General features: G+C 41.8%; 1 protein-coding gene across 1 annotated transcript in view; it reads left to right on the top strand.

Annotated features, from left to right (window-relative positions):
• The first annotated feature begins 9115 nt into the window (after window positions 1-9115).
• The window catches only part of DCBLD1 (discoidin, CUB and LCCL domain containing 1), a 63072-nt gene continuing 44630 nt past the window's right edge, over window positions 9116-27557 (top strand). The window contains exon 1 of the mRNA XM_046676024.1: window positions 9116-9313. Coding sequence (XP_046531980.1) covers window positions 9202-9313 — 112 coding nt within the window. The 5' untranslated portion in view covers window positions 9116-9201. The remainder of the gene's footprint in view (window positions 9314-27557) is intronic.

Raw genomic sequence — 27557 nt, 5'->3', positions numbered from 1 at the left:
ACTGTCATGAGAGCCAGGCAGGTAGTAAGGAAACAAATTTCTCTAAGGTAATAATCCTCTCAATCTTGTATATTAGCAGAAGTGAGCCACTGACCTAACATACTATGTAGGGGTAATTTGCTGAGATCCCAAGAAAACCTTCAGTTCCTCAGCCTGTCATTTCCACTGTCGTACTTGTATTCTTTGAGCAGTGAAGCTGTTTTTCATACCTCGGTCAGACAGGCATGAGAGGCATGATGGAAACTTTGCCATCTCTCACAAGTAGACTTTGTCCTCGGACATCCTGATCCTACTTCTGGCCTAGTCTTGACCTTTTGCTTGGTCTCAGTGATTCCCAACATTGTTCCTTTTTGTCTTTGATGGTGCCCTCTATGTCTCCAGCTGGAAATCAGGTGGACTTGCCTCCTTCCCGTGAAAAGCAGGACCAGCTTGCCCTCCCAGGGAGGGTTTGGCAACTCCAGACACCCTAAACTGGTGCTCTGAATCCCAGTTATAGTCAATAGGGGAGAAGACTTAAGAATATGGGCATAAAGATGTGATGAGTCACCAGGATCTAAATCTGATGAATGCTATGTAATCGCAAGTCCCATTTTAAGTGAAGAATAGAGTTGAGTGTCTTCCACTTCTTAGGGAATAAAGCCAACTGGACCCACCTTCAAGGAGGGACAGAAAACATTGGCCCAGGAAAGCTGAACTGATGTTGTTGTTTTTCAATAGCCCCTCTGATATGCCCTGAATGTTTGTGTCCCACCCCCAAAATTCGTATGTTGAAGCCCTAATCTCCAACGTGATGGAATTTGGAGGTGGAGTCTTTGGGAGGTAATTAAATCATGAGGATGAAGCCCTAATGAATGAGATTAGTGTCCTTATAAGAAGAGACATGAGAGAGACAGTCTCTCGCTCTCTCTGTCACATGAGGATATAGCAAGGAGCCACCCATCTACAAATGAGGAAGAGGATTCTCTCCAGGAACTGAATCTGTCAGCACCTTGATCTTGGACTTCCCAACTTCCAGAACTGCGAGAAATAAATTTTTATTGTTTAAACCACCCAGTCTACTGTACTTGTTATGGCAGCCCACACTAACTAAGACACTGTCTTATAAAAATAAATCTCTGTTAAAATATGACCATTTATCATCCCAAAGGCATCTCTAGGCTACAAGAAGAGAGCAAAGCTTTGCAAAACGTGATTTATAGAAGCATGGAGGACCCTTTAAAGTTGCAAAGAGGGAGAGAGTAGAAAGGGGGTGGAAGAGAAACTGTTTAGCTCATATTTTAACCACAGTCTGCCAAGCCCATATCCTTAAAGATCTCATTTGGTAAGCTTGAGAAGGCAGCAAAGAGCTGCTCAGAGCGGGGAGCGGGGAGGTGGTGGAAAAGGAGAGAGCCTGGCTTCCAACAGGAGCTCTGCTAACAAAGTATCAAGTCTTCTGATTCATTACAACCTGCCTCTCAGTCTCCTAATTCTATGCTTTCTATTCAAATACAAATTCCATTGACTAAGGGAACTGTTGTCTAAATAAAGCTGTCTGAATCAAACCCATAAAGGCTTTTCTGTTTACTTAGAAACCTCTGCGTAGAAAGATTAGCCAACTTCTCAATTTCAAGATTTTTATCTCTTTTTTCCAACCTGTGATCATCTCCTTGAGGTCTGGAATCATGATCTTTTAAGTAATATGACAAAAACATTAAGATTTTTAGAGAAAATGGAAAGCATCGTCTTTGAAAAGGCAAAGCCTGTCTCTCAAACAAGCAGAAATTCAATCCTTCACGTATTTAACTAAATGAGGACATTTCCTTGAGATAAAACTTGTGAAGGTAGGAGATAAAAGGCTTCAGAAAAGAAAAGTGGATGATACTTTTTTGTTTTTTTGAGAAAGATTAGCTGCGAGCTAACATCTGCTGCCAATCCTCCTCTTTTTGCTGAGGAAGACTGGCCCTGAGCTCACATCCGTGCCCATCTTCCTCTACTTTATATGTGGGATGCCTGCCACAGCATGGCTTGCCAAGAGGTGCCATGTCCGCACTGGTGAACACCTGGCTGCTGAAGCGGGACATGCGCACTTAACCACTGCACCACCGGCCTGCCCCAGGATGATAGTTTTTAATAGGAGTAGTCCCATTTCTCTCTCATCTTTAGGATTTTTTTATTTTAAACTTCATTGAGTTTCCATATTCAAGATGTTTATCAGGATAAGAATTGGTAAGTTTGCATGGAATTTACAAACGCTGTAAAGAGAGAGGGCTGAAGGGATCTTAGGAAAGGCCAGACACTTCTGCTGAGGTCTTCCTGCTGTAACGTTTATCCTTTTGCTTAAAAGAAATGTATCTGCTGTTTAAATGGACTGGTGGCTACGATGGTCTTTGTTTTCTTCAAAGTGTAAAGTCAAATCACATGTAGGGATGTAGGGAGAAGGGAAGAAGATAAAAATCAGGACCTAATCTCTTAGCAAAAGCTGAGAGAAATGGCCCAGGCTTTTGAATGGAGAGCCCTCATGTGTCCCAAGCTTCATGATTTCCCTCACTGTAGGCGCCGTGAGGGGTTCATGCGTGTTTTCATGGATGTCCTACTCTCACCTCATCTACACCAGATTCCTGTTCTTTGAAACCCTCAACCCTCAGGGGTGAATATCTGAGAGTCACATGGGGAGGCCAGAGGATGCAAGCCACTTCTTGAAAGTTTTTGTTTGTTTATTTAATGTTGTAAGCTTCCAATAATGCTTTCCAGAGCTCCCAAGGATCACCTCCACTTCCCCAGTGGCTCACATTAGCATCAGGACAGCATCCTGGATGTCCAAGCAGGAAGTATTGCAGGAGGTCCAGTCCAGCCTCCTCCTTGTGGAGCTGAGTAGGCTAAGGCCCAAAGAGGGGGAGAGACTCAGACCAGGTCACAGAGTTTGTGGAGCCAGGACTAGACTCAATTGTCCTTGACTCCTCATCCAGAGCCTCCCTATGTCCCATACATCAGAAGAGTTGGGGGCAGGGGTGGGGCTGTGCTGGGGGCTGCTCACTTCTAGCCCTTCCTCTCAGCTTCCCCAGCTCTCACTACATCAGTTTTAATCTCAGTAGCCATACTCTGAAGGTCTAAAGGTCAGTTTCGGCCTCAATATTGGGAGACCCTGCAACCCAGCACCCTAGGGCTCTCTCTCTGCACTAGGTACCCTCTGCTTCCTACTGTCCTCTCCCTGTGAATCCCTTGCTCCCTAAGCTCCCTCTCCAGCTCTTCCTCCCTAGGTTCTAGGCTCAGATGGAGAGGCCAGAGGAGAAAGGGGGAGGCACTGGAGCCCATTAGCTGAGCCTGAGACTCAGCTCCCTGGTCTGATGCCAACCCTCAGGTCAATAGTTTGTGGTTGTTATGAGTGAGGCTGAGGGCTCTCCTTTACCTTGGGGGTTCTGAATGACAGCTATTATAGACATGGTAATTCCAGGAGCATTTGTCCAGAGTACACAGACCCTGGCTCAGCCAGGTGGGTGGAAAGGAGCTTCCAAGCTCCTCTCCTCACCCAGGCAAATGGTCCACGTCTCTGGGCTGAAGGTGGGAACTGTGATGTCAGCAAAGCGTGGACCTCTCCTACAACACTCCACGTCACTTCCATCTCAACATCATGGGAAGTTAGAGAGCATGGAAATAAACCACTGGTCAGCCATGGGCTCTTTTAAGCCTGGGGGGTAAAGCCACCCCACTGTATCTCTTCTCTCTCCACTGAATGTATTTGGAAAAAACAAACAAACAAAAAAATAAAAACTATGCGGTTACCCACCTTCTCCCCTCCTACAACATAGAAAACAAAAATGAAATTTAAATACATTTGGGAAACAATAGGTTCAATAAATAAGTTTCTTTTCTTTATAGCTTTGAGTGCTCTATAAATCTCCCAGTGGGAATAAACATGTTTCCTGGGGACACAATCAAGAAACAGCTGTCCTAGAACAGTCTTAAGAACCAGTTCAGGTCAAGTATATGAATGTGCTTCAAAAACTATTTTTTAAAACTACAGAAATGTATTGCAGGCAACAAGAACTTGAAAATAGGGCTGTCCCTTGAAAGTTACATCATAAATCAATAAATAATGAATTGGAAACAGGATGAGGGAACATGAGAGGAAACCTAGACAGAGGGAAGCCTAATTATCACATTAACACATCTGAAGAAGAAATGGAAACTAGAGAAAGGCCAGTTTCAGAGGCAAATACTGACAGCGCTCTGCCAAGCTCTGCTACTGGGGTTGGCCTGCTCACTCCAGCTGCTCAGTGCTGGTGGCAGAAACACCCACATGGAAGTGACAAAGACTCTTCCCTTGACCAAACTAAAGTCAGGCTTTTTTGAACTCCCTTTTCAACTAGGCCTCATCCTGGGGCCCTCTCGTCAGCCTGCTTAGTCCGGCTCTGGCAAGAATCCTGCTAAGTCAGTTTGGAGAGAATTTCCCACCCTTGATATCTGATCAAGTTCCTCATCCTCCACCTTTGATGTATAAGGCCTTGACCTGTCTTCAGAAAGAATCCTGTTAAGTGGGTTTAGCAAGAATCCCCTTATCCTTAATGTTGCCTCTTGGTAATTGTCCATCTCTTTCCCCCTCACTCTGCTCTTTTGGCTGCAAAGCCCCAGCTGCCTTTGCTATAGTTCATTATTAAGCCTGATCTCTCCCCCCTATTGCCATAGTCTTGACCTTATTGCAATAGCCCCAAGTTAGTCTTCCTTACAGTTTGAATAAGTGTCAGAATCATTTTTTTACCTACAGGAGTGAGGGGCAGGAAGGATCCAGCACTCTTACTTGGTTGCCTTTAAACATTAGAACCACTCAAATAATCAGCCTTTGTTTTCTTTCATATCCACCTAACAACGTTGGATGGATTCTAGCTTCCAAGGGTGTTCTCAGGCTGAAGAGAATGCCCCTCACCATTTTATAGTTGTGTTAATTAGTAAATTGGCACTGATCCTGATTTACATACTTTTGTGATTAAGTTATTCATGGAGCATATCCCAAAGATTTTGTCAATGTGTTAAAACACATTGACAAAAATCAAGTTTCTGGGGCCACAAAAGAGAGAACCAGGGGGCCGGCCCTGTGGCCGAGTGGTTAAGTTCACACGCTCTGCTTTGGCGGCCCAGGGTTTTGCTGGTTCGCATCCTGAGTGCGGACATGGCACTGCTCATCAAGCCATGCTGAGGCGACGTCCCACATGCCACAACTAGAAGGACCCACAACTAAAATATACAACTAAAATATACAACTATGTATGGGGGGCGGGGCTTTGGGGAGAAAAAGGAAAAATAAAATCTTTTTCAAAAACCCCAAAACAACCTTTTTTTTTTTTTTCTGAAAAAAGAGAGAACCAGAAGGTAAGATCTAGCCACAGGGAGCTACAGCACCTAAGAATCCCTCCTGCAGCTTAGATGACACAGCTACCTAATGACCATCAGCAACCAAAGTTTTTGAAAAGTCAATAGGGAGTTAGAGATGAGGAAATAATCTGGGTGATATAAATTACTTTGGCTGTTGTGTTGAAAATTTAATCTTTCTTCTCTCTCATTGCCTACATCCTAAAACTCAATTATGTCTTGTGTTTCCACCTTCTAACCATCTCTCAGATCTACCCATGGCTTTATCCTGACCTGGGGCTCTTACTAAAATGTTGATCCTGGTCCAGAGGTCCTGGCAGGCATGGGCACCAGAGTCTACATTTCAACTAATCTCCCAGGTGTTGCAGATGCTGCTGGTCCAAGGACCCGTCCTTTGAGCACAAGAGGCAAGGTGCCATCATCTCTAGATTGGAGTATTGTCACAAATTCCTAATTGGTCTCCCTGCCTCTCTTTCCAATCTATTTCCCACCCTGCAGCCAGGAGGGTCTTCCTAAAATGCAAATCTGAGCAAGTTCCTCCCCATTCCCTATCTCCGATTGCCCATACAGCCCTGAGATCCTGCTCTGGCCTCTTATTCCACCTCAGACTCCTGTCCGTCTCAAGCTCACTGGTCCAGCCCTGATGAATTAGGCTCAATTCCTATAAACACCGTGTGCTCTCTATTTCTGAACTTTCTCACAAGTTCTTTTCTTCATCTGACAAACATCATTTTCCTTCTAATTCCCATCTTCCTTTCCCTTTCCCCTCCCACACCCTTCCAGGCTTTTGAAATCCAGTTATACACCCTTCTTGTGTGTTTCTATAACACCCTGAACCTCTCCTATCACTGTACTTATCAACTTACAGAATGACTTTTCTCAAACCTCTATCATTAGATCATGAATGTGGGGGAGAGAGGGGTACTTGTATGTTTTCATTGTATCTCCATCACATTGCTTCACATATCGCAAATGTTTAAAATGTATTTATTAAATTGAACTGGAAAAGGGAGAGCACTGAGGAAGTAGAGGCCTGGAAGGGTTTCAAATTTATATCTTATTTGATCTTCTTCATAGAGTCACAGTCAAGGTTACTCAATGTTAAGGATAAAATTGATGAGGTTGTTACACTGAACCACAAGCTAAAGCCTTCTAACTACTTTAGAATAACACTAGGCTTGCAGTTCTGTTTAAATTCCATCTTACCTAAGCAATGCAGAATACATATCTTATATATAACCAAGGCAGCCCTGACCAGCTGTTCTCTATTTTTACAGAAACGCTAGCAAACATAAGCATAAATTGCAGTAAGATATGCAACATACGGAAAGACCGGATGGTAAGTGGGGGAGGGGTTACATGTGAAGTGGCCTTCAGAGAGACCCTTCCAGAGAGATGACTCACGTGATAAGCAGTTCTTTAATCTTAGTATATGAGATCTGCAGATGGATCCGAACAATGATAATTTTTTAAATAAAAATCTCAGAACTTTAAGTTCTGACATTCCATATGCCTTATTAAAAAAATCAAAATGGAATCTTATGAAGAATAGAACAGGTACACATTCTTAACATGAAAGTCTATGTGGTTCAAGTATAAAAATTCAGTGAGATCTATTTATTTTCTTATATACAAAAATATAATTGATAATCTGTTGTATTTTCATATTTTTCTTTCACTATGCTTTTCTTAACTAGAGAATTTCTTTTATTTTTCAAGAAAGGAATGGCATAAGGAAAGCACTAGGATCCAGCTGGCCTTTTTGTTTTCTCGTTGTTACCAGATCCTAAATCTCTCCTCTGATCTGGCTCAGGAATCTGGTGTGAAACACATGACTCCATTCCCATCAAGGTATTATCTGAGACGGGAAAGGTCACCCCTAGGAGCCCACCTGCCTCTCCCTGTGGATTCCTCACTGGTCAACAGTGTTCCCATTGTCTTTCTTCATTCATGGCTCACAGAATGACACCTGCCCGAGGCCAGCTGCACAAACTCGCCTTCTTACAACGAAGAGAAAGAACAAACAGGGAAAGCTGGAGTTAGGCAGTGATTCAACGTATCAAAGTATCTTTTTATGTTTTGTGTGTGAGAATATTCAATATTTTCATGGGTGTGAATTTACTTTCAATACAAATATGATAAACCTACTGTTTATCGAATACCTCTTACATGCTAGAACTTCATAGACATGTTTGACTTCGTCTCTGTGATAGCTGGGAAAGTAAGATATTATACTCCCCAACGAAACTGAGGCCCAGAGAGAATCAATCCCAGTCAGTGGCTGCTCCGAGATGCAGACGTGGATCAACCTCATTTCTAAAGCTCTAGTCCTTTCCTCTAAGCTCTGCTGCCTTTGAGAAAGCAAAGTTCCCAAAGACAATTTCATTTGAAATTTCAACAGTGTTCTTTTTAGTTAAAAAATACAGAGGAAAAAAAGGAATGCATGTATGCACGGAGAGTCTGGGTATCCAAAGAGCACGTGACGGGCCAATATTGGACCTCCGGAGGGGGGCGTTGTTCCCTCCCCGCCTGCAGTACCTCCCGCTCTGGGCACCTGCAGGTGAACTGTGGCTGCGCGCTACCCAGGACCTGCAGGGCGCCGGGTGCGCGCGTGAAGGGTATGGCCGCGCGCAGAGGAGGCGTTGGAGGACGGCACACGGCCTGGAGATGTTAGAGTCTTTAAAATACATATTTAATGTGTCCTCGTTCATTTCCACTACCACTTCCCCATTCAGCTACTCGGTAATAGCCTTGTAATTTTCTATCTTTCAACCTGACCTCCCCCAAGCCTTTCTCCACACCCCCAGAGAATCAGATCGTGACACTCCTCCGTCTGAACCTTTCGTGACTGCTCCCCGCTCCGAGGATCCAGTCAAACGTACTTTACGTGCCCTTCCCGGCCCTCCACGTTCCGGCCCCTGCACCGTGCTCGGGCTTCCACCTCTGGCCACGCACACACCTGTTCACTGTGCTCCAGCCACCCCGGCCCTCTCCTCCCTCAGCTCCTTTACGCATTGTGTCTGTTCTCCTGTCCCTCGCCTTCCGCTCTCCCAAGTCCCACTCACTCCCCGAGGCTGAGCTTAGACACCACTTTTAAATTGAGGCCTTTCCTGGCTGATTCCTCCCCCGCGGTCTCCTCGCCTGCCAGATCTCCCCGAATGTGCTCCACGCGCACTGTTCACGTCACCGATTGCAATTTGTATTATATATTGCTTGATTATGTTTAACGTCTGCAAGTGCCACAGGGTTTAACACTGTGCCAGGCAGGCACACTGCTGGAACTTCATAACTTGTGAATGAATGGAGGGACTTGAACTGGATCTGGATTGTCACCATCATCCTCCGATCATCACAATATTTCGAGTCCCCCAGTGCTGCTAGCACGGGCATGCTCACCTCTGCAGGGCCGGCCAAGCCCTAGAGGAGAGCAGCCTTTCTGGCGCACCCAGCGCGCTCTCAGGCACTCCGGGGAGGATCCGGGAACAGCGCAGCTAGGGGCAGGTCTCACGGCCAGGTGTCGTCCTGGGTCCCAGGTTCACGTGCACCGCGGGAGGAGGAGCGGAGGAAAAGGAGAGAGTGAATCAGCTAGCGCCGGGTACCTAGAACGGACCGCCGGCGGCGTCCGGGAGCGCGACTTCCTCCTTTGGGGGCCGGCGCGCGGGACAGGCGGGGCGGGGCGGGAGACGCCCCCGCCGGGCTGGGCCCCGGGCCGCCCCAATGGGATTCGGGGCCGGTCCGCGGCTGCGCCCAGTCCCCGCGCCGCGCTCGGCCGCGGAGCAGGCGGCCGGGCTCGGGCAGCGGCGGCGCGGCGCCCGCCAAGGGGAGGCCGAGCCTGCCAGGCTGGCGCCCGGCGGGGCCATGGGGGCCGGCGCCTGCGGCGGACGCCCGCTGGCGGGGGCTGCCCGCTACGGCCTCCTGGCCCTGCTGCTGGTGGTCTCCGCCCCGCTCGGGCTGCAGGCGGCGGAGCCGGGTGAGTGGAGCGCGGGCGGGCGGCGGGGCGGGCCGGGCCTGGAGGGACGGGGCGCGGGAGGAAGCGGGGGTCGCCGCCTGCACCCCGCGGAGTCCTGCTCTGTCTGGCCGGCGGCGGCTGGAGCACAAAATCCGTTACTGCCTTCGGATCGCTCCCCGACCAAACTCCTTCCTTCCCCCGCAAACGAGAGGATCAACTTGGCGCTTCCCCACTTTCTCTCTTCGCAGCCCCCGCAGCCACACTCACTTAGTTTCCAGACTTCCTGACTCCGCCGGCTCCAGAACAGTGACATGGCCCAGGGGTCGCGAGCTGACGACCCCGGGCGTCTTAGGGGAGGGGCGTGTGCGGGGGCGCGTCTCCCGATCCCCCTTTGGAAGCTGCTCCAGGGTTGCGCGGGCGGCCCCCCTGCCGCCTCTCCCTGCGCGCGGCTGGAATCCCAGCGTGTGCGTTTGCGGCTTGCGCGGAATGGCTGGGAGAGCTTTCCCCGCTTGGCCTTGCGAGCCGGCGGGCCGACCTGACCAGCGTGCTGCCTGAGCCCCAAGCTCGAATCGTGTGGCTGGGCTCCTTCTTGGGTGTTAGCGAGTTGACTCCTGACCAGGCTGGTCTTTCTCTGGACCTGGCCCTTGGCTCCAAGTTGGACCTAATGAAGCCACAACCGAATTTACCTCTGCATATCTACTAGATTAAAGCAGTAAACTGTTTTACCAGCCTAGAAATCCTTGTTAATTAGGTCTTTATTGATAGCAAGGGGCAGCTTTCTGCGGAGTTTCTTCGGTTCTTGTTTCTCTCCTTCCCTACTTCTGCCCCTATGCAACTGAGATTATTCAGCCGCCGCAGATCTATCCAGAATATTTTGACAGCTCCCCCACATCCACCCTCGCTCGGTGTTTTCTAATGAAACAAGAATCAAAACTAACCAAATGCTGGCATTTTTTCACTGAGCTGTGTATCCATTCCCAGTCTGAAACATTGATACTCAAGACGTTGGTAGTGGTTCTTAAGTTTGCTTATGTACCAATTTGTTTAAAAAAAACACACCAAAGTTTAGACAAAGTATGTCTTGGCAACTGTAGCAGAATGCTAGGCATATTGTAAAATTTTAATAAATACGTACGCTTTTATTAAATATGTAGGATATTGTTTTTGTCTTAAGCATTTAAAAAATGTTTCTCAAGTCCCTGTTTGAAGATGCACCTTTAGTGTTGCCAGCAATGTGGCCCTGTGCGAGTCTGGCCAAAGCTGTCCGGCATCTTTCCAAATGCGGTTTGACATGTTGCGTGGTCAGCCAGGCTGTCAGCGGGGTGCTCTCTAGAGCAGTTCTCTGGGAACCAGCGTGGTTGCTCAGATTCTGACTGAGCTTCACATTCGCAACTTTATTGCAATTGACTGTTGGAAGAAGATATCATTTGAGTTTCCACGAAACATCCTACATATTTAGGATGTTAAAAGAACCAATAAAAGTGTAGATATTCAGTCACACAAAAAAGTAAAACTTCGATTTGGGACGTTTCCTGGAAAAAAAAATATACTAGGAACTCCAGTTCTGACACCTGTTGAATGAAGAGGCATAATCAATGAATTCTGAGTGTTTCTCACATCTGTGATTTTCCCAATTAGCCATTGGTCCCTTATTCTTCAAATTTCCATAAATGTAAGCGTGCACGCTTATTTTAGGTCTTGAGATATTCTACTGGCTCTGTAGTTGGATGGTGGTCCTAAGTGATATTTGTGCTCTCAATGTTTAGATGCTAAGAGGGCAGCCTTGTCACAACAGTCTGTTTTGGCTGAGAAGACACCATTTATTACATTTTACCTTCATTGTTCTTGGAGTCAGCTTCATCTGGTGCTTCTTGGCTCCCCAACCTGCCTGATCAGAACCACTCTCTCTGAAAGTTTTATGAGGCCCCAGTCTCATATAGTGAATCAGAATTTCCAGTGGGTGGGGCCTGGGAATATGCACTTTTAAAAGGTTTCCCCAGGTAATGCTGATTCAAATCAGTTTTGAAATGGTGGAAACATTTTATAATGTGAGGGTTATGATAAAGCACTACCATCTGTGTCATAGGCAATTTAATATTAGTCTTTTTCATTTGTTGCATTATGTTTCAGGAAATAAATATGATAATTAAATCTGAATATTTATAAGCCAAGTCAATTAAATTATTCAAACGTTTTATGTCTGAGTCTGGTGACCCCATGAAGCTATGCTGGTTCCTTTGTAGGGCTACTCCTTGCCTATCTGGTGTTTCTACTCAATTTATTAAAAAAAAGTCCGCCCCTCCTAGTGTTCATAGCCTGCCAGGTACCAGACATTAGGCCTAAATGGGCAGAGTTTGGGCTGTTTTCTGTTCCTTCTTATGCTCTCCTCCTCTGGACCCACTTAACTAAAGTTAGATATTTACACAGATGGTTTCGCATGATTTTTGAGCTTACATAATATCACATGTAAGTTCATCATTAGTATTGATTCAATTTGTATGTATCCATAGGCTTGGACATAGTCAGGTCTCATTACCTTGATTATGTTTTGTCAAATAAAATATCCTTAATTCATGTGATGAATTTGTGCTAACTAAATAGCCCTGATTCTCTCTTCACGAAAATACTCAGAAATGGATATTAAAGATTTCCTCCTTGTGATTTAAATATTAGTGAAGAATAAAAATAAGCAGTTAATCCCTGAGGAAACTTCTAAGCAGAGAATTGGATACCCAAAAATTGCTTTTAAAACTCTGCCCAACTCTAAGGTCTATTTTTAAGTTCTCACTCCTTTCTATTTGGTTAGACATGGGACAGCAGCTACCTGCTGTTTTGGGTGAGTGGCTTTTTAAAAAGTAAGCACAAGTCTATTCTGGCACCTTCTGCATCAGCATGTGCATTTGCCCAGACTTTCCATCATCTCAAAGGTCTGGGATTCGGTTAGCCCTGTAGACCACAAGTTCCCGAGGGCAGCAACTGGGCTTGTCTTTATCATCACAGCACCTGAGCAAGGTGCTCAATAAGTGTTTTTGGGGACCGAACTGAACAAACTCTTTGTGTTTAGGAGATGTTTTCAAATTAGTTCCTAGTTAGTGGAAACTGAGTAATAAAGAGTCTCCAGAAGTCCTTTACTGGTGCTTCCACTAACTCATTTTGTGTAGCAAGCCCAGCTCCCTTGGCATGCTTATTTCTATATAAAAGGATGCCTTTGAAATGAAAGTACAGTAGGAAGAAGGGAACATGCCAGCAGAACAATGTGTACCGTATCTTTTGGCTCTAGTAGATGGAGCTTGTAACATCTGAAACACTATATATTTCAGAAAAGGAGGAAGTTATGTTAAAGGATTCATTAAACAAATCAAAGGATGTTATTTAAGCAAGATTTGAACTCTGATTAGTGTACCAAACCATATTTATTAACTTTTTAAAAATTGAACCCTTTAACCTTGTGGTACTGAAACAGACTTGAAAATCATATTTAAAAACCACAACTTGGAAATAAGCAAGACATCTGACATTTATAAGGAATTATGTTTTTAATTAATTAATTTATTAATTTATTAATTTATTTTGAGGAAGATTAGCCCTGAGCTAACTGCTGCCAATCCTCCTCTTTTTGCTGAGGAAGACTGGCCCTGAGTTAACATCCATGCCCATCTTCCTCTACTTTATACATGGGATGCCTACCACAGCATGGCTTTTGCCATGCGGTACCAAGTCCACACCCCGGATCCGAACTGGCGAACTCCAGGCCGCTGAGAAGCAGAACGTGCGAACTTAACTGCTGCACCACTGGGCCGGCCTCTGTTTTTATTTTTAAGATGCATTGGGAAATTAAATTAATTCCAGTGTTTAGGAAAGGGTTTAGTTATGTTAAGACAGGAAAAAACGAAAAAAACTTTGTTGAGGGAACTATTTCCTCTAGTTTTGAACTTACTGCTCTGTGTCCCCTAAAGCATGAAGTCAACTCTTCTATATATTAGAGCAACTGGTTGTTTTGCATTTTTAAGGAAATAATACACATAAGCTATCTGGAATTGCACTTTGCACATAGTGAGAGCCAATAAATGCCAGCTATCTTAGTATTCATTACTGTTTATTACTATTAATTTGACAAATATGGGGGCCCCTTTGTTCCACCTCCCCCACTGTGTCTCGGACCTCATTCTCTACCACGCTTGCCCATACTGCCTGCCATGCTGGCTTTCTTGCTATTTCTCAAAGCTATCAGGCACTCTTCTACTTCAGAGCCTTTGCATGTGCTGTTTCCTCTGCCTGGAACAATCATGCCCCAAATAACCACATGACTTCCTCCTCCTTCAGTCTTCGTTCAGATGTTGCTTCCTCCGGGAGAATTGCCCTAACCACTTGTAACCCTCTCACCATCCCCAAAAATCCACATTCCCCTTCCTTGCTTTCAGTTTTCTCTAGAGCATTTACCATCTTCTCACTGAGTACATAATTTGCACTTTAATTTATCTGTCTTCCCCTATGAGAATGTGAGGTCTGTGAGGAGCTTTGTGCCTTGAACAGTGGCCAGCACATGATGCTGCTCAGTAGGGGATGGGTGCTCAGTGAGGATGGAGTGAGAAGCAGTGACAACAGTTCCTGCCCGCCTGTAAAGACTAAGCGCCGACTCTAGTTGAGAATCAAAACCTGAACGAGACAAAGTAATGAAGCTGTATGTCTAATCCAGCTGTTGTTTGTAAATAAAAAGTCTGGAAACACGAATTTAAAATAGAAGAACACATTCTGTTATATTCAAAGTCTGGCCTTGAGGGTGAAAGGAAAAATATTGCCAGACTTTCAGACTTTTTTTCATTAGACTATGGAGTAATTTTGCCTTTTTGCAACTGAAGAGTCATGTTGATGTCATCTTCCAGATGTTCATTCTCTGTATATGAAAAATAGTTGTTTGCCTTCGGGGTGGCGGAGTGGGAGAGACTGAACGGATGAGAAAAAAACCACATGGCGATTGCTAACCCATGTGGAAATAAACTCTAACGAACTCACTCTAACTAACTATGAGCCTCAGTATGCTGAATCCAGCACCAACTGCCAAACTTGCCTTTCAGTGGGAATTGAAGGGGAGAGGTTTTCTCTGGGGGGAAGGAGGGAGAAAAATGAGGGGTGAGTCTAAGATCCATGAAAGCAAGGATGAAATAGAATCTTTTTATTCACCACCAGCACCTGGTATAGGGCCCGCTGATAAGGCTCCAGATAACTGTTTCCTGAGTCAGTGTGTGAATGCTGTGGCTGAGTTGGAGAGAATGAGGTGAAGAGTAATATTCACTAAATTGTTTTAGACAGAAATTACGTACATGACTATTGTGATGTCTTGAGAAACACTGTGTGTGTATTCAAGGAAACAACTAAGTTCAGCTCTGAAAAGCAGTTGGGGATCTCGGAGACTCCCTTACAGGCAACCCCAGGAAAGCCGCGATGAGTTAAGTGCTGGCAGTCTTGAAAATAGAGGAGAGAGTTGGGTACCAGTTTGGACCAAGTGAGTCACGGGTCCCCTAAGATCTTAGATGCTTACACATTGAGGACATCAGGGGCCTATGTCACCTCGAAGGTCATTTGGGAATAGCGTTTAGGCATTTGTGACGTTGGCACTGTGTTAAGCCATATTGTCATGTATGCCTTGACTGTTTATTGCCATTTCTATCAATCTATTAATCTAGTTTTTATGTACTGTCTCCTTGGGAGCTGTATGCTGTGAGACAGTATACTTGATATTTGCAGAAATGTCTTTGTCTTGTATGTGCTTGCATATAGTAATTTTAGGTTAGCTGGATTTTTTTGGTAGGAAAAGCTGCAAAGAATAACCTGGAAACTAGGCAACAGCTAAGTGGTTCCACGTGACCCAATCCCTCCCTTTTTATAAAGCTAACCTGGAATAAATTTCTCTCAGGATGGGGCTTTCTTTCCTGACTACTTTCTCCACTACTTTCCCAAAGATCTTCCCTAATGCTTACAAGGCAGAATAGTTGAGGAATGAAGCAGGGTATTGATAACTAATATTGTACCAATATATCATAATCCTGGAAGGAAGATGTTACACGGAGAACCGCTAAGGACCACATTTTTGGTGTGCACACACACACATACACACACAAATATATGTCCCCACAACAAATACACATGTATGCACACACACTTATATACAGTCTACTGTCTACCATTTGTTTTTCGTAAGTATTAAGTAGACAAAATTATATCTATAAAATATGCCTAAGGTATAAAGTACAATAAAACTAATACCTGGAAACTCACTCTGCTGCCTAGTCTCTACATGCTTTTATATCTTGCTTTTTTCCAACTTAATATTTTATTAAAAGCTTTTCACCATACTGTTTGGAAAAAAAAATCCACAGTTCTTCTTATTTTTAGAATTAGCCTTCAGGGAAACCAAGAACTCATTTTCAAGTCATTTCTTGCTACTGAGGAATATCCGACAGGAAAGTGGAGATTTTCTCTTGGCCGATCAGCTGTGAGTCTTGTTAAGATTCTTGTCTTCTATGTGATTCCAGTAACTCTTCCTTGCTTATGAAATCAGAAGTAATTTGCTTGTCCATACATACTTTATTTGAGAAAAGTATCTGTGTTTAACTTTAAACGTACTAAGCATCAGAGAGGTAAGCTGTAGTATTTCTTGGTCCTTCTTGGATGAGCGTCTTAATTTGTATTTAAAGGGTTCAACCTTGTCCATGATTAGACCATTTAGAGTTTATCTTTACTGAGAACCATATTTGTTTTTATATGCAGCATTTTCCAACTCAAGTTACAACCACTGTTGTAACTTTTTTATTCAATGTCCAACATATTTACATTTTACTGGAAGAGAAAATGATACTTTCTTTTCTTTCATTGCAAAATTAAAATCCTTGGAAACCAGTATTATATAGCTCCATTTCATGGTGCAATGTGTTTAGTGGATGTGCCTAAAGGTTGTGTGTAAATGATTTTTATGAAGCACTCTATTCTTGAAAAAAGGTAGAGAAAACAAACTATTATTTCTGACAAAGAACAAGGCCAACAGATATTAAAAGTTATGAAGTCTAGTTAAATTTGAATTACCAGTGCATACAGTTTTCTATAGGGAAAATAGATAAACATCTCCATGGGTCTCACAATTTTTAAATGGCTGAGTGGATTTAATTCAGCCTTTCTATTGCTTTTCATAAAGCAAGTTCACCTCAGATTGAAATGTGGTTGATTTCAGCCCAAAGGAGGAAACTTTTGAGGCTTAATAGCCTCATGTATGACCACATGGCGGGGACCACTGGACATGAGATGTGTTTGTTGAATTGCTCCCACTCTGAGGAGTTTAGAATGGAGGATGCTTATTTTGAGAATTACATGGACCAAGATTTGCCCCTTTTTTGCCTCTAGAAAGCCCTCACTTTGCCAAGAGACCAAAATTGAACTCTACAGAAAGAGAAATGGCTGTGTACCTGTTGTCTCTGCCAGCTCAAAAGGGTCTAAAAATCTTTGAGACCCTCTTGCCTTTTGGGTAGGAAATTCTTTTTTTTTCATCTTCTTTCTTCTTATTCCTTTTCATCCTCTTTGCTGCACTTGCTGTGCTATATTATTAAGATCTTCACAGACACTGTTTTTCCCCTGAGGTATTTAAAATCTGTTAAAGACTTCATGGCATTTCTCCCCTATATATTTCACTTGTATCTCTAAACATTTCCTTCATAACCAAAATGCCATGAGCACACCTGAAATTATCAAAAGTAATATGTTAGTATCATCTAATAATCAAGTCATATTCAAATTTCCCCAGTTAACCTAAACATGTCTTTTTCCCATTGCTTTGTTTGAATAGGGTCCACACTTTACAATTAGTTATGTCTCTTAAGTCACTTTTAAGCTACCCTAACCCCTGCCCGTATAAGTTTTATTTTCCTACAAGGAAATCACTTCAGTTGTCCTGTGACACAGCTCACATCCTAAACTGAATTGACTGCTTCTGACTGATGTGTCTTTTATTTGGGGCACTGTCCCCTGTATTTCTGTATAAACCTGAAGTTAGACCTAAAAACTTGATCAGAGTCAGGCTAAGTGTTTTTGCTAAAGGTACCTTCAAGGTGCCATGTACTGCCAATTGTATCACAAGATGCATATATTATTATTGTTGTTGTTATTGCCCCACTTTTAATGATGCTAAGAATGATCACTGACTTCAGGAAGTGACAATTTGATCCCTCCATTTTAAAGTTACCTTTCTCCTTATGACCTACAAATACTCTGTGGGGTGACAGTCTCTTACTCAGTCAAACTACTCTTCCCCATCAACATTTCACTCAGTGTTTAAGCATCCATTGATCATTGTTGCTTGTCCAGTCAGATTTTTCTATGTGAGTAAAATTTAAAACCCTATCTTCATATATATTTTGATTTATCAAGTGTTTTCTGCATCTAATTTAATCCCAACAATTCTGAGCGCTGTTGAAGGAACTGAGATTCAGAGAGATTGAATCATTTGCCCCGGGCACATTCACTTTGTGTGTCCAAAGTGGGATGCAGGCACGTGTCCTACGATTCTAGATGCCTTAGGATGCTCTCCTGCTCTTCATCTTCAAGGGAAGCTCATGTCCAGGAGAGAGCAAGTTAAAGAAAAGAAGTCTTGGAGGAACACAATTGCAGGGGGTTATTTATGCAATAAAGTTTTAAATTAATAGTCTTTGGTTTCTCTTAGAGATGATCACAGTTGCTACAGAAATAGTAAGCCTTTTCCAAATCCCGGTTAGTAACTGACCATGTGCTTTTATCGCATTGTGGTAAATTCAGCAGTGCAGAATGCAGGATGTGCAAAGGCAGGACAATTTTCAGGACTGTGCAACATGATTTGAGTTTTATTAGGTTTCTTTTTTCTCTCTCAGCTCTTATGTTTTATACCTCAGTAGGTGTATGGGAAGATGCCATCTCTCTGCCAACTGAGATTTGCTATTTTCTGGTCAGTAAACATTGATTGCCTTTTCTTTATTTATGGTGCATACGCGTGTGTTCTCACAAACCTCATCCTATTTCTTTGTGTATTTTCCACTGTATGCTCAAATAATTCCTAAATTGATACTCTTGTCCACTTGTCAGAAATACCACCCTGCCTTAAATATAGATCCTGACATTTTTTATTGCCTGTTGTCGGCTTATAAATGAAATCTTGAGAGAATATAAGTGCCAGAGAATTGAAAATATAGATATGTTTCAATTTTAGGAATAGATATGAAAATAAAACCATACAAAACTGATATCTCAAGAATTTTTCAGTTTTAAAAAGATTCACTGCAGATCCCTATTAATAATGAGGGCTCTTTAAGTCTCTTGCGACTCAGAGTATATCTCACAGGGACCAGCCAGCAGTCATTACCAAGAGCGTTTTGGACATGCAGGATTTCCAGGCCCTGCATATTAACAAGATCCCCAGAAGATTACTGTGCCCACAGAAGTTTGAGAAGCAGCCTTTTTAATTCACTGAAACTTCCGTTTACAGAGCATCTTTTAGGAGCCACATTGGTGCTGAGCCAAATGAACAACGTTTGTTGGAGGTAAAAGAGTCACCTCTCCTTAGACTAGTCCCTCAATAGTCTAGTGAAAAGTACTTACTTTTTTTAATTAAATAATTAAAAAGAGAGAATGATGGAATTTCTCAAATCGTAGGTTTTATAAGAAACCGTGAATTAAACATGGCCATTTTCCTCATGTTAATTTTGCGACAAAGGGAGTAGGACTATAAATAAATAAATGTAATGTGGTTTTAATATCAGTTTTGCTGCTCAGCAGTAGTATGAGCTTGGGCAAAATCTTAAATTGCTCTGCCTCAGTTTCCTTACCTCTAAGATGGGTCACATCAGCAATTGCAGCCTTAGAGCATGGTGATTGACTTCCACGGTCTCTGAAGTCAGACAGGTGAAGGTCAAATGCCAGCTCAGCCACCTGGGCTGAGGTACCCAGCTTCTCAGAGCCTCAACTTCTTCACACAGAACAGGAATAATAGGGACATGTGAAGAAGGAGGGTTGTGGGCGTTGATTGTGCTGTATTGGAAATGTCCCATTCATAAGCTATGGGCTATATTCTTGGATGTTTAGGATATTCCTCTTTGTATACATCTCTCTGTATGTATGTGTGTGTGTGAAATGTTTCATAGTTTTTAAAAAGGGATCTAATAATATCTATCAAATATGATTGTCATGAAGATTAAATAAGATAATATAGAGTTCCTTAGAACACTCTGTATCTGTTACTTTTCACAATAAATGCTTGGTAAATACTAGTTATTAGTAAGAGCCCTTTCACAGTGAGTTTTATGTTTTTTTCCTATTCCAATAGCTTTTTGGTTCTTAGTGATTTTTTGAAAAATTTATTTGTGCAAGTAAAAATACACGTGTGTGTATGAGTGAAAACACGTGTGTGTTTACAGTTTTACCTTCTAAAACTCAAATGAACTTTGTCTGTACTTGGTAATATTGGAATTTCTGGACTCCAGAGAGAAAAGCCAGTATCCAGTTACACTTTATCTGGATATTGGCAACATGCATATTTAACATGGAACCAAGGTAGGAAATTTAGCATGTTCTAGAGACAGGAAAGATTTCCCACACTTCTTCTCCACTTCAGTGGAGCTCGGACAGTACATCAACATCCTGATATTATTAGTAAAGGTCAGCAGCCACTTTTCTCCAACTTCCTTATCCTGAGCATCTATTTAACAGAGATAAAACGGTTGTCTTAGACTTGTTTTGCTGTACAAACAAGTTTTTTTGTTTACATTTTCATCTGTAAAATTACGAAACTTAAACAATGTGTCCAATTTGTTGCAAATTCCCCCAAAGCACTTGTAACTTAAAAATGACCATGGGAAAAGTCTTTTGAATATCAGAGTCACATATTACAATTTCAGTATCATTTTTAGAACTCTAAAGGCCAAAATCCACTTCTCCACATCTGATCTTTGATCCCTGAAGCCCTGTTAAGGGACCTCTCTGTGTCCCACTTCTGAGAGCCTACCCCAGGAGGTGGTCAATGTGCCCCCCAGAACACTATTCCCAGGAAATCCTCATTGAAGGAAGAGTTGCCTGGGAATCTTACAGACTGCTCTCTTGTTAGAGTTCACTGTGCACTGCAAGAGCTTTGCCGTGTCCTGTGGTGAAGAAAAGCTGGAAATCTGTAAGCTCATTTACCATGCAACTCTTTTTTGGAGATGAAGGCTTGATTCCTTGTAAACCTCCTAAGGACTTAAGAATCCACAGTGCCCTCATTGGGAGATGCTGACCTAGCAGTTAGCAGGCCCTGAATAAATATTGAAGGAGGCATTCCACTTAGGCTTTCTGGCAGTTTAGAGCACTTACCACACACAGCCGCATTCATCTTGACCTCACTCAGTTATGGTTGGTCATTTTAAAGGTGAGGAAAATTGATACACACAAAATGGGTAACTTAAATCATAGAGCCAATGAGTGATGGAATTTGGACAAAGTCAGCTAATTCAAAGCACTATTCTTTTTTTTTTTTTAAAGATTTTATTTTTTTCCTTTTTCTCCCCAAAGCCCCCGGTACATAGCCACATAGTCTTCATTGTGGGTCCCTCTAGTCGTGGCACGTGGGACGCCGCCTCAGCATGGTTTGATGAGCAGTGCCATGTCCACGCCCAGGATTCGAACCAATGAAACACTGGGCCGCCTGCAGCAGAGTGTGTGAACTTAACCACTCGGCCACAGGGCCAGTCCAAAGCACTATTCTTGATACTTTATATATGTAATATTTTTAAATAAAAATGTAGTAATTAAAATATATTGAATTCTTATTCTACGCTAGCCTCTATGCTCTTATACTTTTGTAGTATTATCTCATTTAATGCTCATGATAACCCTATGAGTAGGGCACTATCCTGGTCTCTATATAATAATATTCTTGTGTCTCTATATATAGATGATGAATTGAAGCCTGGAGAGGTAAAGGGACTCACCCAAGGCCACACAGCCAATACTGGGCAGGAACCCAGTGTTGTAACCTTTGTGCTCTGTCACTTCCCAAGTATATGGAAATAATTTTAAATTAGAAAAACGATAGGTGTTCAAACCCTGTTTTCCCACACCCACAACACTTTCAGTGATCTTTTATCTTTTCTTAGGAATCACAAGCCTGGAGAGTGACCAAGAACTGTGGATTTTTCACTGGTTTTACTTATAGCACATTAAAGAATAGCATTAAACTAGGTTTTGGGATTTTTTTTTCCATTGGGCATAAGTGATGCTTTTTAATATGTTAACATTAAAATTATTGATGTCTTTGCACACTGATGGAAATAGTCTCACATTATGTAGGGAGTCTCGGAGAGGACCTCTTGAAATGATATGTTTCATTTTCATGCATATAAGTTGGCTTATTTTAAGTGATTCTTTTAGCTGATAGGAAACATTGTGTTGAGACTTTACACAGAGAGACGTTTGACAAAAAGTCCCTTGTGTTTCCTTTTATTTTACTTTCAAATGTGTTTCATCTGCTGAGGCAAAAATATCATCTTCATTAGATCATTAGTCATATCATTAGCATCTATTTTATATGTGGTGAGAACAAGGTTTAAAGAGATTCTAGACAGGTTTGCAGAACTTGGTCACGTGTTTCTAGTCTATAGCTGTGACTTCTTTCAGCATGAGGTTATCCCTTTTCCTTTCAGGAAATCTAGCGATTTTGAGTAATTAAAGTTTTATCATCAAAATTTCTGTTTTCCTGTTTTTATTCTCACATAGAGTAAAAAGGTCATCTTTCCCTTGTTTTTTCATTCCTTTGTACACACACACAAAAAGTGAAGCACCATTGGAGAAGGGCAGTTCATGAGAGAGGATGGCTGACGATGAAATTAGTAATACCTTGGGAAATCTGTTCACCTCACCATCAGACAAAGAGCTCTGTAATAATTGCCAGCTCCCCTTTGTGGTTGAAGAGATTGTAGTCATCAAGGGCTCGCTTGATCTTAGACATGGGAAGAAGTTTTCTCACACCCACACACGGATGATTGTGCATGGGTGAGTCCTGTTGTAACTTGAATGTTAGGAAGAGCAAGAATACAACTGTGTTTCTAGAAATGGTTCCACTCTTGTGATATTTTAGAGCACTGTTTCCCAAATTGCAGATTGTGACCCATTAGTAGGCAATAAAATAAATTCACTTGGCACAACCAGCATACTTTTAATTAAAAAAAATGGAATGAAGTAGACTAGGAAATTCACAGTGCGTTACGTATAATAAAAAGAACTATAACATTAGACTTTTGTGTTATTTATGCATGTGTATGCGTGTGTGCTTTCTTAGGTTGTGATGAAAAATCTATATTCTAACTATGGGTCATAATAAAAAAGTTTGAAGATTGCTGTCTTATTTTAGGGACTAGTTAAGAATTTATCTTAAGGGTATTTTTGCCGTATTCATTTTACTTCATCCAAACAATTTTCCAAGTGCAATTCATTTAAAAGTTTTCTGTTAAAGTCTAAATCGTGCTTTGTAGTATTGCAAAACTTAATCCATATCAGGTATATCTTAATTTCACTTTTCTGTTAGTGGAACAGGATTTCTTATCAAAGGGAAATAGTCTTTTAAGGAAGTTATTGTTTTTCTTTCTTAGTGGGTGGAATTAGAGTAGACTAAATAAATGATTGACTCGTGTAGACAAGCATCTAAGGATTTGTTTTAAGCTTATTTAGAAAATACATTGTATATCTCCACTTCTGGAATAGCTGATGTTAAAGAGTGAAAGACAGAGGCATATTGATTCATTTCAGGCATTTGGAGAACAGACACTGAGCCCATATCTCTGTTTTTGACAGAGCCCATATCTCTGACACTTTACTCTGAGCACTTACTCCTTAACATACCTCTCTCTCCCCTTGACTGTGAGCTCCTTCGATGGGAACTGCCTTATACTAAGTTCCTAGTTGTTCACTGAGTGAGTTGTTAATGACAGTTTGGGTGTTTTGGTTTACAGAGAGTTCTTCCGGGCTATATCTTAAGCCTAATGCTGAAAGTAGCCTTTAATGTTGCAAAGAACATTAGGTGAATTTGATATGTTTAATTATACTATTTTTCTGATTTATATATAATGTATTCATATTGTAGAAAATTTAGAAAATGTATAAATAAAATGAAAATCACTTGTAATCCCACACCATAAAAATAAACACTTTAAACAGTTTTTCCGTCATATCTATGTGTGTGCTCTATCTTGTTTTAAAATTAAATAGTCTTCTAAAACATGGCCTTAACTTTTCCTTAGTATCGCATTGCTCGGAGATACCATAGTTTGAATATTCTTTTTTAATTTAGATTATTTCCAAATGTTCAGAATTGAAATACTTAAACTTTGTGTAGAGATCGCTTGGGGAGTTATAAAATATTAATGAGTGCTTGCAGCTTTTTCCCAAATCTAAACTGCATCCATCCAGGACTGCTTTTGTAAATTGTTTAGAAGAGGTTGTTGGTTAGTCTCACAAACCAGCGATGGCTCCGAGCAAACCCCAGGATTTAGGCCCATCACAGAGGAACTGCCCTTCAAATGTTCTACAGAGTAAGGAGCTTTCAGTCTCTGGAGAGGAGGAAATGATACATAGTTTAGTCATCGTGTGCTTTGGCAATTAAATTACAGTTCGAAGGAAGAAAAAGATAAACATTGTGTGGTAGCCATTTTTGAAGAGCAGACAAATTCCCTATGGCGAAGCTTCCTCTTTCTCCCTTCTTTCCACATGATCCCCCGCAACACACACACACTTTGATGTTAGGCAGGCGGCAGTTTCATGTCGCGGCTACCTCACACTGCTGCATCACTGGGGCTTGCTGCTCACCAGACCTCCCAACACCACATGGAGCTTAATCGTAAAACGAAGATTGTATTTTTCTCCCTTAAAGATTGACCTTTATTTCTTTTCATTTTAATTTTTTAAAAATCCTGGGACCCCTCCTCATGCAGCTACAGCAATCATCAACTTTCCCCATCTTTTTTCATTTATCCTGCTCCCTCCCTTTTTTGCTGAAGTATTTTAAGGCAAATCCCAGACCTCGTGTCAGTATGCCATTTCAGCCCTGGGTATGTCGGTAGGCATTCCTAAGAGAAAGGTGTTTTCTTACACAACCTCGATACCATTATCATACCTAATAAAATCAATAATAATTTCCTGGTATTACTTAATTCCCAATTATCTTTTTTAAGTGGTTTTGTAAGGTTGGTTTTTAAAATCAGGATCCAAACAAGATTCACTTGGTTGTTGTGGCTCTTCAGCTTCCTTAATCTAAAATGAATACTTTTTTTATGCCTATTTATCCAATTCATTGTCGAAGAAACTGGGTCAATTGCACCTAGAATGTCACACCCTGGATTCGGCTAATGCCCTCCCTGTGATGTCAGTTAACTTGTGCTCTACGCTTGCATTTGCTGTAGGCTGAAGCCTTGATGAGATTCAGAGTCATTATTGACTCATGGATTTCGCTTTTGGGCAGGAGTACTTTATGGTTGTTGGTGCATAGAGCACATTTTATCCTCTCAGGAGACACGTAATGTCTGGTTGTCTCATTTGGAGTCACACTGAGATCCATCTTCAAGTTTAGATGGTGACACACCTGATACTTCAATTTTAAAGTTCTTCATCAGCCTTCTACCCAATGGCTTTCCATCTATTTATAATCATTGCTGGAGTCAGTCACATCTTATGGGAACTGTTCATTTTAACAGAAGAATGTTGTGAAAGTATCTAAAGGGAGGTCTGATAGGGCAGCAGTTCTGGTGATTTTCCAGGATTAAACACAAATACACATGTGTTACAAAATCAGAATAAAGAGGCGAGACAAAATCCTAGCTAGATCATCTGGGAATTGTAGTCTAGGCTCTACCCTCAGTTCAGTAGCCTTATGGCAAGTCATATACATTTTGTTTTCTCCTCTGTAAACTTGGGCATATATCATGAGCCTCCCTCAGACTCAACACCCCACGCTCGTTAGACAAATGTGAAAAACTTGGATAATGGGCTTGGTACCAAGAGATTTTAGAATAAAAATGGCCTGCTTTATTCATTGTCATTTTATATAGGTCTTTTCACTGCAAATTTGTATAAATACTTGAATTAAAAATAGAAGAAACATACGGAATAATCCAAATAGTATAGAAAAGTACAAAATAGAAAATAAAAGCCCTCTCATTTTTACCCCCTGCCAGCCAAACTTACCTAGATTGACAGACTTTTCTTTTTCAATTTTTTAATTAAGGTTTTTATTCTGAGAGAACTGTAGATCACATGCAGTTGTAAGAAATAATACAGAGAGGTGTTGTGTACACTTTACCTAGTTTCCCTCAATGATAACATCTTGCAAAACTGTAGTATAATATCGAAACCAGGATATGGACATTGATGCACAAGATATGCAACATGAACTGACAGATTTTTAAATACCTTTTGTCTTCTTCCTTGTCAATGATTCTTTTTTTTTTAATTGGCTTATAACATTGTGTAAATTTCAAGGGTACATCATATGTCACTTTCTGTATAGACTTCTTAATTAGAGTTAGGCTATGAGAGTTAAACTACGCAAGTGTTAGGATTAGGTCATGGGAATAATGCTTCTGCTTGTCAGTTGCATGCATCTGCCTTATTCAATACTTGATACCGTAGGCATTTTGTCTCCCTAGCAGTTTTCCACTGTCCCCTTTGGCATATTTCTAGTCCTTTTTTCCCGCCAGCTTTGTTGAGATAAAATTGACATATGACATTATGCAAGTTGAAGTCAACAATGTGTTAATTTGATACGCTTACAGATTGTGAAATTATTCCCGCCCCAACCCCACAGTGTTAGCTCATACCTCCATCACCTCACATAATTACCATTCCTTTTTTGTGATAAGAACATTTAAGATCTACTCTCTTAGCAACTTTTAAGTATATAATACATAATTGTTAACTATATCTAGTCCTTTGAAGTCATCAAAACTTCGGAAGAACAACAGGGTGAAAATTCCAATGTAGTTAATACCCATGGAATAAACTGTTAGTGCTTGCTACGGAAAACTCCATACATAGTCGACTTCCGTAGGCAAGAGTTGAATTCTGACATCTGATGACAGTTCGCTTTTTCATAAATTAGGACTCAGCAGTTCCATTCAGGTTCTTTGGCAGAGCAAAGACTCATGGAGTTTCATTCTGATAGTTAATGGAAGAGGGGGGTTTTTCTAAGGAGGCACAGATCCCCCACGCAAAGTAGTGATGGGAGTGTTGAAGGCTTAAACCTGCTCCCCTTCTGCCAGTATTGCTGGGTGAAATGAGCTTCCTCTTGGGCTCCAGAGGAGAAGTGATTGGAAAGAAGCATAATTACAGGGTTGAATAAAAGTGACACCCTGGGATTTTCCTTTGCCGTGACATGTCACTGAAATAAAATTTACAGTACAATCATGTGTAGGTTGATTCAAGTATAATTGCTCTTCCTTTCATATTTAGCTGTGTTTTCTGGAAAAAATTTTCACTCTCTTTTCTTATTGAAGGAGAATTTTTTTAGTACTAAGAGAAGGAGCATTTAAACGTTTGACAGGCAATATCTTGGTGGCTTAGTTATGTGTATATTTGTATGTGTATATTTGTATGTGTAACTGTTTGTACACAAGGTACCCTAGGATTGCTCTATCAGAGTCCTCAAAATCAATGCCTCCAAAGGTGGGGCAGGTCCTAGAAATGAGTGGCAAGGACCTGGTGGGGAGCTAGGGCATTTGTCTCCTTTAAAGGGGCAGCCACCATATCACTAGCCCTGTGAGAATGTCTGCAGGTATGGTTGCCATGTCTGCCAGTTTTCAAGAGAAACTATAAACTGGATTTTTTAAATTAAAGCCTTTAAAAGCAGGCAAATAATTCAAATTTTACATCAGAACCCTGTGCACTATGTGTTTCTGCACCACATGCTTCACTCTAGTATAATTTTCATTTACTTCTCAACAATTGTGTCTGTACTGCCAGAGAGCCCAAGGAATATAGCTGTCACCTAAAACTTACAACCAAACGTCCAACCTTGGCTCCCAAACCTGCTCCCTGTCTGGACTTCTCTTTCTATCTATATTAGCCTCAGTGTTCCAATCATTTCCAGACTCAGAATCTCAGTTTTTTTCCTACTCTTGCCTTACCCACTATAATTAGCCAAACCCTGAGTCTGTTGATTTTTTCTTGTGAATTTCGCTCTGGTTTTCTTTCCCGTCCTTCCCTTTCCAGCTCCCCCATTCCTAGCCCTCCTACT

The sequence above is a fragment of the Equus quagga genome, chromosome 11 (assembly GCF_021613505.1).
Source record: "Equus quagga isolate Etosha38 chromosome 11, UCLA_HA_Equagga_1.0, whole genome shotgun sequence".
Taxonomy (NCBI): Eukaryota; Metazoa; Chordata; class Mammalia; order Perissodactyla; family Equidae; genus Equus; species Equus quagga.
The sequence above is the reverse complement of the archived record's forward strand: the minus strand, read 5'-3'. Positions and strand labels throughout refer to the sequence as shown.